Consider the following 12,836-nt stretch of genomic DNA (forward strand, 5'->3'; position numbering starts at 1 on the left):
ACAGGCAAGCTCTTATCTGAATGGACCTCCATTTCCTTATCCGAAAACTGGAAGGACCGGATGTGCCTGGGGTCCCCACTAAAATGCCCAGGGGAGCCAGAAGCAGCCTGGCCTTAAGATGTAAAGGAAGCTGATACTGGAGTCCTGTCAGGACCCTGAAGAGTGTGATAAAATGCACAGTCCCGGCCTCCCACCGGGGACAGTCAGTACTCAGCTCCAGTCAACTGTCTCCAGGTGGAAATGCAGTCCCTGTGTTGCCATATCATCAGAATTTTCAGAAAATACAGAAACTCAGAATTTTATGTTAAATATTCTGGTTTTTAAATGTCAGCAGCTAATTAAAAAAAGAGCACAGTGAAGGCCAAACTAAACACAGGTGTGGGTGGGATGATGGGGTCTGGGCTGCCACGTGTGGGCTGGGGTCTGTCCTTGCTCTGTGGTTCTAACTGCTGGATGGAGAAGGGTGGTCCCGTAGCCCAGGGCACCACTGTCTGCACCACTCTATTGAATCTTCTTTTCACTTGGTTTCATGAGCATATGAACACAGTAGGGAATCAGAGCAACCACAGTCAGGGGGATGGATGCACTTTTACAGAAAGACAGCACGTAAAATAAGTGCTCTTCGTGAGTCGGGATCTTGATGAAATGGTAGAGCTGCAGTGTGGCCAACGAGGTCCCAGCGCAGAGCAACCGGAAGCTCGGCTTATAGCCATTTTCCCCTCGGCAGCTCCTAAGGAACATTTCGGAGTTGATTGCAAAGCCCAAGCCAAAGAGAACCCCAAGGTTTCTCACGAGTCCAGCGAAAGGTGTGGTGTCAATGTGGATCCAGTCGGGGTTGGCACACCACTTTTTGGCTATGGGCACAGACCATAGCAGGTCAATGTTGAGCAGTCTGAGAAGCAGGTAAAAGCCCAGGGCAAACAGGAAGAGGAAGAGGTTGGTCTTCAGGTATGTGCTCAGAGTGGCCGTTTGGATGCCTGGAGTGTGTTCAAAGGCCTCTGCCACCAGCACGCCTGGGGATTGGAAAGAGACACTGACAATGACTGTGTGTCCTTGAGCCCCTCGGGAATCATTCCTCTTTGCATTAAAGAATGTTCAGGGATAAAGGGCTTTAGACTCCCAGGTTCTATCAATTTTCTAAAGCCTTTTTTAGGCAGCAATTAAAAACACACATTTGCCCACGATGTTTTCACTATCCATGTTAGCCCAGAAGGATTGTTCTGGACTTGGTGGCCCTGAGTGATAACCCACTTTATAGGCAGAACACTGATTTAGGAGCTTGCAATTAATATTTCAATTGCTATAGCCAATTAACTTAGAGAGCCTTTGCAAGGTATGTGGGGCTGAACAGTGGAAACTCAGTCATGGTGATCACTGATGCAGGAATACAAAGCAGCTACTAAATGAAGTCTATAGTCACAGAATAATCACTTCACATGTTTCAGAGAGAATAGCATCGGAGGGTCATTAAGTCCCCCAACCCAAGATGCAAGCACACTGTCTGAAGTGATAGTTTGGGGTTGGACTTAGCTCTAGTCCAAGTGCAGAAAAGCCCATGTCACCAAGCAGTTATGCATTTATACCACGAGTGAGACTGTGCCACTGTGTACATGGAGGCTGTGAGAGGTGTGTTGAACCACTTAAGCTCCCAGGGTAGCATTTGGTATCAATGACTTCACGGAATTACCTCTGAAATTGAAAAACTGATTGCCAGGGAGAATCTGACACCATTAAACAAATGAATCCAAAGCTTTCAAATGACACAACTAAAGGCAAGTGATCATATTTACCACCAATTATTCCAAGAAAAACTTGATGAGGAAAATGTGTTGCTATGAATACTCTGGAGATGCAGACACTGATTTGAATCAACCAAAAAAGACTCCAAAGAAATGACCACGTCAGTCTACGATGGAAGAATAGATACAAGTGTAAAAAGTAAAGAAATTGTATCACTCATAAAATTAGGGGGATGACACCAGATGATCCATCTCAGAGGATTTTTGTAGCTGTGACATACTTCATGATTCTAGAGTCATTTTTTATTCAAATGTTTCCATGTGTTCCATGGGATTTAAAAGCTTTAACAAAGAGGTTTCTACATTTCTCAATGCATTAAATTTAACCAGTGCTATATCCTGAGATTTTAATAAATGCTAAAAAGGAAGCCAATGTGACATCCTTAAAATAATGATAATTGTTTTAATGGTGTAGAGGAAATTCATGTTTGGGGGAATTACGAATGACCACGAACAAACCATATCTGTTTTTACACCCTGTCCGATGTGCTTCCTCCTTACCCTCCTCTGTCAACCTTTCTTTGCTTGAAGAAAACTCACTGGAGAGGCAGCTGCCACTCAGATGCAAAGCTCATGAGCATTCCAACAAGGGCACATTTTCACTGGGTTTAATTTCATGGACTCTCAAGAGTCCTGGTTCCTTGTTTTTTGAGATAGAGAAAATAAGGAACAAGGGAATTGACCTGTAGGTTTGGATTTGGATTAGAAGCAGCAATATAACAAAAACATAAAAAATATTAGAACCAAGCAATGCATGTCATTAAAAAAAAATTGTTAGCAATATCGAGTTTCAGGAATCCCTGAATGGTTTGTTCCTGATAAACAGACCAAAATTTGGTTATAGAAAGATTAAGAAATAGAAATGAGACTTCCAAAGAGGAAATAAGCAGGGGTTATCCGTGTAGAGGAAGAATATACAAGGATTTGGTAATGCGAAGGTAAGGAGTAGGCACACAATAAATTTTTATAGATGAAAGAAAAAAGGGAGGTACGATAATTTTTTTTTCTTAGGAAAAACACATTTTTTCTAGATTTAGTAATTGGGGGGAGGAATGAATTATAGAGAAATAGCAAGGCTTGTCTAGATTCCTACTCTGAAAATTATCTATGGAGAGAAAATGCTAACTTCTTTAAATTATAACACCATTCTACTATTGTTGTTGTTTTGGGTTGGATAATGAATACATTAAAGCATACAGGCCACGGTCTCATTAGAATAAACTTTAAAGATGCCCAAATTCCTTTGGTCATTTGTTTCTTATATTATCCAATACTACTCTTAAAAGTGGAATATGTGATGGATCTTAAAAATGTTTTATTTTAGAAGAAACTTTTATAATAGTATATATTGTAGTATTTTTTCAAAAATTAAACTGGCAAATCTAGTCTCAAGGAGCCTAATAATTTATGACCAAAATGGTGCTCAGGATTGTTTTAAGGATAGTTAAAGGATTTCAGGAAAGAAGAGAAAGAAACAGCCCAATTCCTACAAAATAGTGAATAATCTTAAAGTTCTAGGCCTTTCTAAACATTAAGAAATCTTCTAACATTAAATCTACTAACATTCAAATTTAAGTTTTCATCTGGAATGTTTTTAATTACAAAGTTTGTTTAGTCTTCAGAGCTAGAATATTTGTTATTGATGTCAAAAGCATTGACTATTCAAAGGAGGAAGCGTAATTTCACTGAATAAACTGATGCGTTCAAGGGGAATGATGATTCTCAAAACTTCCAGTTAATCTTAAAGCAAGGACTATGCATGCAAAAGTAATTCCTTACACTGTATAATTTTATTTTATTTTCTTATATTGTGAATTTTAGATGATTTATTTATGAGCTATCAAAATAATTATTGCATTTTGGAAATCCAAAGGCACATTTAGCAAGTCATTCATCAGTTAAACATTTCCAACTCTGTAAACTATTAATAGCTATGAGCTAATTAGGACATTATCTTAAAGCAAAATATTAGGTTTCTATTCATTTTGTTATTTTGGCTATGAACGAACAGAATAAGCACATTTCATTCAACAACTAAAAGTACTCTAAAATGAATTTTTAGACACGACTTTCTGTATTCTAAACTGTCATATTCCAGTGCTACACAAAATGCAGCCAAGCTGACCTGTACAGAGTGATAGAGAACTTATCCATCCGAGTGACAGTGTGGCTCAGGGCAGCTGTTACCATGACGTACCAGACACACGATGAGCCCATTGCATGACCAGATGGACTTCCTGCAACAACAAAGTGTCCATCCATGTGAAAGGTGCCTGATAAACTATCGAGATCAGAAATGGACAATAGAACAGCATATTTACCATGAAAATGACAAATAACTCAGGAACAAACCACAGGGCACAGGCTATATGCAATGTTTAGAAGTAGCTAGAAATAAGGTAAATTGAGTCACTATTTCAAAAACTTTTTTCCTAGATTTTCAAGCTCAATGAATTCCAGAAATCAGTATATTCAAGGTAATTAAGAACTAAGGTGGTTGCACCAAAATCTGCCACAACCCTACTTATTCTTCGTATCTAATTGTTTTTAATTGACAAGGAAATTACTTACATTGGATCTTGAATCAGTTTATTTGCCTTGGCCTGAAAAGTCAAACTAAAGAATAACATTGTTAGGCCTGTGGTTTACTGATTGACTTAGAAATGACTGCTGTATACAAGTAGCTACCTCTATGCTTATCTTGTGGCCGCTGCAATGAGAATCTTTGTTATAAAATAGAGGATTAAAATAAAGAATGAAGAAAAGCTGTAAAGGAGGCATTAATCCTAGCAGAAAAAGCCTTCAGTCAGGTAGGCTTTCTATTTCCAGAATTTTTCCATGTTGCTTAATTTTTTTTAAATCACTTTGCTTAGGTATTCTCCCTGATTTATTTATTTATTATTATTTTTACCTAGTGGAAGTTCTTTCAGGTTAAACACCAGTCTCTTTTTTAAAAACAAAACACCAGTCTCCTTTTTGGTAAACAAACCTATTTCTTATCTGCAGGAATTTTCAGAGCATTTTATATGCTTAAGTGAATTGTAAATCTTCAAGGGACAAATACAGAATGAAGTTTCTCGGTCTCTCCCTCTCTTTCTCTCCCTCTCTCCATCCTGGACTGCCCTCCTTCTTTTTCCAGAAAATGTCTCATAAGATGGAACACATGCTGGGAAGTACTGGTATAGACCAAAATAGCGTTTCAGTTGTGTCAAATGTTATCCATCCATCCATTCAGCAATTCTTCACACATTGTTTTCACAGAGATAAAATACACATCATTCCTGCCCTGATGGACTGCACAGTCTAGGCAGCCAGATATACAAAGAATTATAGCACAGTGTGATAAGTGACATTGAGGCAGGAGATCAGAATAGAGAGCACAGGTGGGGCAGAATGGTAGGAACAAAATTAGGGTCACAGATCAATAAGAGCAAAAGCTATGGTCAAGCTGCTGTGGTAACCATTATAGAAACGCCTTGTTTACTCCCGTCTGGGGAAGCCCCTTAGGAGGCCCGTGTGCTGATGGAGGGCAAGGTTGTCCTCCAGTGACTCTGACTTCATTATACCATCATTACTATATATTACTGTTCCCCTGCATGAATGGGCTTTGGAAGCCATGATACTTCTAGGCTGAAACAAAGTAAAAAACTCCCCTGCCCTACAGATGGGAGGAGATGACATTCTCATTGGCCAGGAGGAGGGCAACACAAGAATGAGGAAGTCAGAAGAAAGAAAAGGGGAAGCCCAAGAGACCCCAGGGCCACTGTCCTCTTGGACATGTGCGGGCTCCTACCACTCTTCTAGAGTGTTCTATCACGTGCTCATCTTCCTTGACACCCTGGTCCATGTCTGGAGGTGTACTGGCTTAATAAACTTCTTTCACTTTGCTCTGCTACTTTGGTATTTGGTTTCAAGTCCTTGTCTCTAAATATAAGGACTAAGGAAGATCACATGCTGGTAACAATATAAAGACATGTGTAGTTTTATGGGAGCAAAAAAGAAATATATTTAGAAAACTCATCAAAAACTTATACATTCACTACACTCAGGGTTAATTTCAAAGGATACCAAACGGCAAGAATTTTATGCTATGTAACAAAATATGGTGAGGTACAATATAACACACTCTCATAAATTAAAAAAACATGTAATTTTCCTTATATATATTTCAAAAAAACCTTTTTACAGTCTTAGACTCAATTTCCACAATAAAGATTTTACACTCATACAGAATCTTACTTATAATTAAAAATGAAGTGGCCCAAGAAACCTATTAATATGCTATATGCACGAGGGGAAAAAAGAAATTTTAAAGAAATTGTTCTAAGGTTAGAGATAATCTTTACTGGCAATACTAATATTGGGAAGTCCCTACCTTTCTTACAGAAAACTCATCTCTTCTTCCCTCAGTCATGAGAATCTCAGAAGCCCTGTGATAACTTTGAAAGTTGCTCAGCAGCAGATAAATCAACATTTCTAGGATCTTAATATAGTCCTTTGAAAATTCATTCTAGCTAACTGGTTTTTGTTTGTTTTAGTGTCAAACCATTACATTCTTCCACAAAGTAAATGCCCAAATATAAAATCATTTGTGGAATATTCTCCCAGTCTACCCTTTCGCAAATAACAAAATGGAGTTTGAAAAAAAAAATGGAGTTTGATTAGTCATAAAACTTCTTTCCTTCCTCATTAGCAATTGTAATGGTTATGAACTTTTAGTATTCTCCCCCATGACATTTTCTTTAATATCCTATATCATATCAGTTATTACATGGTAATCATACATAATTACTCTTCGCTGGAGTATCTTTAGTGACCTGAGGCTGCTGTGATTGCTTACCTGGACCTGTTTCGCATGTAGTAGGGAACTGTTCAAGGCATGGACTTGAGCGATTTGGGTAAATCTGAGTTTCTTGGACCCACCAGTAAGGCCGATGACCAAATAATATCCTGTATTTGAAGAAATATAAATATGCATATATATTTAAATGCACAGCTATTACTTAATTGGAGACTAGCTATTCTTTCCTGTAAAAATGACTCAAGCAGGGGGATAACGGGGGAAAGTTCCTGATTAAGAGACTTTGAAAGATCTTGGGTTCTGGTCTCTCACTCATTATAAAGGATGGTAGTCATTTGGGGTTTTGGCTCCCAAGTGTCCCATAAACATGGGGGATTTTTTCCTTGCAGGGGATATCCTGTGGGTGCTTTGGGTACTTAGACTGGGAATATCAAAGTGGTCCCTGGTGTCATCAATCTGTTCATTATGATGCTGCTCATTTAACTGACTCCTTTGTTAATCACAGAATATGTGTTATAGATTTTTAGAATTTACTTATAAGTCATTAAATTACACATTTCTATGCTTTCTTAAAGTTCTATTTATGAATCTGGTGTTTCAAGTTTACTTGTACATTTGAAAAATTTTCCAAATAAAACCATACACATCTGAAATTTGTTCATGAAGCCAAAGTTACAAATTTAAGAATACGTTTTAGGAAAAATGAAACAAAACAGAAGTCTTACCATTTAAATATAAGATTGAACCAATCCCCAATGACTGCTACCCATATCATCTTGGTTCCAACTGTCTGATTAAGTTGAAACCAAAGTGGAAAATAAATAGAAAAGATATTCCGGGGGTCTCCAACATTGGACATAAAATTTAGAAAATTGTAGCAAGCTCGGTAGTCCTTCTGCAAATGCTGAATTATGAGCACTCCATGCCTATGCAGGAAATCCATCTTGAAAAAGAGGGAATTCTAAACACAGAGCAACTGGAGCTGAAGTGCTGTGGGTCCCGCCGTTTATATACTGTACCTTCATAGCATTTCCAGCCATTACTGCAGCATGTGACACTGACCATCTATGGAAAGGGCACATCTGCTCTCTGCTGAAAAGCTCATCTGTTTATGATTTTAATGGGTGGCGAAGAGGTGAAGTACATGCTGATCTATGGCAATTTGAAGGAAAATTTGGATAGAAACACAATGAATTTCTTATGCAACCTCCCTCTTGTGTGAACAGTTGGATCATGTTTGTTCAAAATTTTTTGCACAGTTCATTTCCTTCAAGGGCAGACATTAGCAATTTCTGTGTTTGGCTAGAAGACTTTGCAAATAATTATTGTATGTCAAATAGCCCTAAAAGACATGCATTTTAATTTAGGATAGACTGTAGCTCTCTATTTTACTGGGTCTTTGGGAAAAACAGTTGAGTAAATATCTGGGCATGAAAAATATATGATATGACAGATTATTTTCTGATCATAGATTTTAAACTAAGAATAGTTTGATATTTCTTTATTGGCAAAGAGCATGATAGAATACATGAAGTCTGGAAGGAAATGTGTTGCTTTGTGACTATGAGGCAAGAAAGCAGAAATGGAAGTCACTTTGAAAATAGAAACGTGTTTGGATTGAGTCTTCTCTTATTGACTAGGGAATACAGTTGAGAGAATTGGGGAATGGCTCATGTGAAAAAGATAGGAACAGATTTCCAAGGGTTTTTGACCAATCAGGAAAATTGTGGAGAACACAGTGTTCAGCAGCAGTAAGTGGGAAGCAGCAGAACAAACACGCAGATTGAGAATGAACAGAAAGGGAGTGCAGAGAGATGCATGGGTCCAAGTCAGAGTGAGATGTTGGTTTTAGAGAGCTAAGTGCTGTCTGGGAGGATTAGTGGGAAAGCGATTAAGCTCCATCAGGTGGCTGAGGGTAGAGGTAGGTAACTTTACTTGTTACATTACTATTCAGGTTGTTGTCTTCACTGATCAAGGTCCCCTTCACTAGAAACCTTCACAGGCTATGCATGCCACTTTGAACTTCTCCTAGAGTTGTGTCCCATCATTTAACAGCACCATTGTTATTGGCATTCAGTGTCTATCTGGCCCTTCTAATCCTCTCTTGCCTCCTCTGCAAGAAATGCTTTAAAATCCATTAAAGGGGCTTTGCGTTGTGGCTCACCCCCGTACTTCCAGCACTTTGGGAGGCTGAGGAGGGAGGATCACTGAGGCCAGGAGTTCACGACCAGCCTGGGCAACATGGTAAGACCCTATCTCTACAAAAATTTTAAAAATTAGCTGGCCATGGTGGTGTGTTCCTGTAGTCCCAGCTACTCAGGAGGTTAAGGCAGGGGGCATCACTTGAGGCCAGAAGTTAGAGGTTGCAGTGAGCTATGATCACACCACTGCATTCTAGCCTGGGCAACAGAGTGAGATTATGTCTCAAAAAAAAAAAAAAATTCCTTAAAACCTTTTGCGGTGCTTTTTAAACATGCCATAATTTTGTCTCACTCCAAAATCAAATAAATTTCTGGTGATGAGACCTGGGCATTGGTATTATAAAAATACTTCCTAAGTGGTTTCAGTGTGGAATGAGTGGAATCAGTGTGCTAAAGCAATCCATATGAGGCATTAGCCTTGACTAATCAAAGTGTATGCTTCTGGCTTTTTTATTTTGCATATTCAGGTTCTATAATTTCCATAATCTCTTTAATGAGCCATGAGGAAAGACTTATTCTTTTTCTAAGAAGTATTTGAGCTTCATAATTCATAATATTCATTTTCTTCAGAATGTCTTATCCTTAAATCAGGATTTGAAAGAGATCAAATACATTTTGTCTTACAATTAAAAATTAAACTTCCTGCTCATTCAATACTTCAGAGTCTGTGGACTGTGATGAAATTGGCTGCATATGAGCCTTTCATCTTAGGTAGTTAGTTTAGAAAGACTGTCTCTGGAGGACTGTCTGGCTCTGTAGACTGTGGGATAATTAACTGAAGCAAAAACACCTTGATTTCTTTGGCCCTTTAACAGGATCTGCTAATCTGTTTATTCTTCACAGTTCCTCACACTGTGGCTTGTGTGCTCCTCCTCAGCGATGCTTCCTCTGACCGCATCCTCACCACTCCTCTGGCAAGGCTTTCTCTCAAGCACTCTTTCCTCTCAGGGGATTGTATCAGCCGTAGCAAAGCACCGGGCTGGGTGGCTTACACAGCAGACATATATTTTCTCACAGTTCTGGAGACTAGAATCAAGGTGTTGGCAGGATTGGTTTTCCCTGAGATCTCCCTCCTCGGCTTGTGCTCCCTGTGTCTTCACATGGTCTTCCCTGTTATGTGGGTGTGTCCTAATCTCTTCTTATAAGGACACAAGTCATATTGGATTAGGATACACCCTAATGACCTCATCTTAACTTAACCACCTCTTTAAAGACCCCATCTCCAAATACAGTCATATTGGCAAGTGCTAGGGTTCAGGCTTCAATGTGAATTTTGAACACAATTCAGCCCATAATATGGATTTAAGCACAATTTACAATTATATATTCATGTTGACCTTACGTATTTAATACCTCTCTCTTGCACCACAGTATAAGCTCCATAAAACAAGAGATCAAGTCTGCTTTGTGTACCAGCCACTAGTGCAGTCCCAATACAGACCCGAGCAGGGGCTGATTTCCCATGAAGCTGGCAAAGCTTACATGGGCCCCTAAGATGGCAGTTTGTTGCTGGGAGTTGTAGAGTATATTCATAATTTCATGTTCTTTTTTTTTTTTTTTTTTTTTTTTTTGAGACAGAGTCTCACTCTGTTGCCTGGGCTAGAGTGAGTGCCATGGCGTCAGCCTAGCTCACAGCAACCTCAAACTCCTGGGCTCAAGCAATCCTTCTGCCTCAGCCTCCCGAGTAGCTGGGACTACAGGCATGTGCCACAATGCCTGGCTAATTTTTTGTCTGTATTTTTAGTTGTCCGGGTAATTTCTTTCTATTTTTAGTAAGACAGGGTCTCACTGTTGCTCAGGCTGGTCTCGAACTCCTGACCTCAAATGATCCTCCCGCCTCGGCCTCTCAGAGTGCTATGATTACAGGCATGAGCCACTGCACCCAGCCCATATTCTTTTTATTACAGAGAACCTTTAGATTTCACAAGACCTGGAACTGCCCTTGGGCCCATCATAGTTATTTGGTAAATATTTACTGAATGAATGAATTATTAAACAAAGGTTGATAGGAATACTAACTTATAAAGAGGCTATGTTTAAAAACTATGTGTGTTATTTGGTTAGTACAAACTCAAAATGCACTTTTCCACAGAGATAATGTTAGAAAGTGGCAAGGTCAAGAAAGCTTATTTAAGGTAGAGAGAAGTATATAAATGTTTATCTAAGAAATGAGTAGTATATATGTATGTGTGTGTGTGTGTGCGTGTGTGTGTGTATGTGTATCACACACATCTGCTTGTGTTTAAAGAGAATAGAATAATAAACAAGCTCAAATTGTTCTTTTTTTGGAGCGGAGGGTGTCACATTGTCACTTGGGCTAGAGTGCGACGGTGTCATCATAATTCATTGCAGCCTCACTGGGCTCGAGCCATCCTACTGCCTCAGCTTCCTGCCCGGCTAATTTTTCTACTTTTTGTAGAGATGGAATCTCGCTTTTGCTCAGGCTTGTCTTGAACTCCTGGCCTCAAGAAATCCACTGACTTTGGCCTCCCAAAGTGCTGGGATTATAGGAGTGAGTCACTGTCCCTGGCCAAAAAAAATTTCTTTAAGTTTACCTATAAGGGAGAAAACAGACTAGAGCAGAGGGAACAGGGATAAAAACTAGACTTTGAATATACTTATTTTATGGATTTGACTTTGAAACTGTGTAAATATTTTATATAATATAAAACAAAATTAAAATCAAAAGCAATTCATACTACATTTTAAAAACGAAACAAATGAAAACCATACCTGACCCATCATACTGGTAAGCTTTTCACTTCAAGCTTTTCAGCATCTACATGTATTTTATGATTTGTTCCTGTGAGAAATTTCTTCTTCAATGTTTCCTTAGTCCTCCCCAGTTTGTCACTGCCACTAGAGTTGGCATGGCTCAGGGTGGGGACGCACACCAGGACCTGTCCTATGTGGACCCCAGCAGGAGGGAGACACAGGAGGTTGGTTCTTTCGGACACTAATAATCTTCCAGTGGAGGTTTTCCCTTTAGTAAGAACCTGCCTAACAAGCTGAGTCATTTCAAAGCCAAGGTTGTTAGAGTTTAAGGTCTGTCCAAAATCAGTTCACCAAGTGATGACGGAACAAAGCCACGTTCAAGCTACCCAGATCCAAAAGAGGTTAGATCTACCTGTACTCTCATTCTCTATTTGAGGCTGTCTTTCTCAAAGTGTGATCTACAGACCACCTGCCTCCTGCTGCTACCTGCGTGTAGTTTCCAGGCCCACTCCAGATCACAGATCCTCACTCTTTGGGAACAAGGTCCAGAAATGGGCATTTCAGAAAGCTTCCTACATGGTTTTCATACACATCAATTTTTTTTAATAGAAGTTCTGTCTTAATTCATCCCTGCCTTGAAACAAGGTGTCTACACCCCTCTTGTGCCTCCTACGTGAAGCTGGCCCTTCCTTGGACCACTTTTTTAACTTCTGCCTTAACGCATATTTTTCTCATTTACCTTATTTAAGATCTGTATTATTCCACTCTTTCCCATGGATGAAGGCTTGGTCTGTTCTTATATCCCTCCTTTTAGATCTCCTTTCTATTAAATATTATCATTTTTTTACCTAAGACACATGGTTCATACTAAAAATATTTAGCTATAATTAATATTAGTTATTCTCATTTTGCCAAATAGTTTGTAAAAGTGGAGTTGAATTCCAACTCTGAAATTCTTGCTCAGAGTAGAAGTAGGGCAAAGTGATACAATTTTTGTTCTTATACATGATTCTTATGTTTCTTCTCTTTTTACTCTGACATCTCTGCCTCTTCCCTCTTTTTTCTTCTCTCTCTCTTTTCCTCCCTTCTGTCCTGCCCTCCCTTTTCTTCACAATGAATATTTAGTTATCTAACTCTTTCCAGTGGTCAGTGTCTTCAACCTTACCCTCCAGCCTGAGAACAAAGACAGCTCCAAGAGAACAGAGATACGACTGAGTTGTTCATTATTGCATCTGGGAATCAAGCCAAATGTCCCCTACACATTAAATACAGGGTCTTCAGAAAATTGCACAGCCAACCACTATTCCTTCGGGATCAACT

General features: G+C 39.1%; 1 protein-coding gene across 2 annotated transcripts; it reads right to left on the bottom strand.

The window, feature by feature from the left end:
- Positions 1-447: 447 nt before the first annotated feature.
- G6PC2 (glucose-6-phosphatase catalytic subunit 2) lies at positions 448-7,633 on the bottom strand. Of its 2 annotated transcripts, XM_045559194.1 has the most exons (5): positions 7,326-7,633; positions 6,640-6,749; positions 3,925-4,036; positions 1,791-1,906; positions 448-1,013 (listed from the first exon to the last, which is right to left on the bottom strand). In XM_045559194.1, exons 1-5 carry the CDS (start codon positions 7,541-7,543, stop codon positions 502-504), a joined length of 1,068 nt encoding a protein of 355 aa, XP_045415150.1. In that variant the 5' UTR covers positions 7,544-7,633; the 3' UTR covers positions 448-501. The 2 variants fall into 2 exon arrangements, with proteins under 2 accessions (XP_045415150.1, XP_045415151.1); XM_045559195.1 differs by lacking the exon at positions 1,791-1,906 and having other exon boundaries at positions 989-1,013; positions 7,326-7,543.
- Positions 7,634-12,836: the final 5,203 nt, after the last annotated feature.

The sequence above is a fragment of the Lemur catta genome, chromosome 8, assembly GCF_020740605.2.
Source record: "Lemur catta isolate mLemCat1 chromosome 8, mLemCat1.pri, whole genome shotgun sequence".
In the NCBI taxonomy this organism is placed as follows: domain Eukaryota; kingdom Metazoa; phylum Chordata; class Mammalia; order Primates; family Lemuridae; genus Lemur; species Lemur catta.

Coding starts and splice junctions, on each gene's coding strand:
- G6PC2 (XM_045559194.1), bottom strand. CDS start 7,543: ATGGATTTCCTGCATAGGCATGGAGTGCTCATAATTCAGCATTTGCAG. Junction 4,037..6,639: donor TACATGCGAAACAGGTCCAG/GTAAGCAATCAC, acceptor TTGTTGTTGCAG/GAAGTCCATCTGGTCATGCA. Junction 1,014..1,790: donor TTTTCTTGGAATAATTGGTG/GTAAATATGATC, acceptor TCCAATCCCCAG/GCGTGCTGGTGGCAGAGGCC.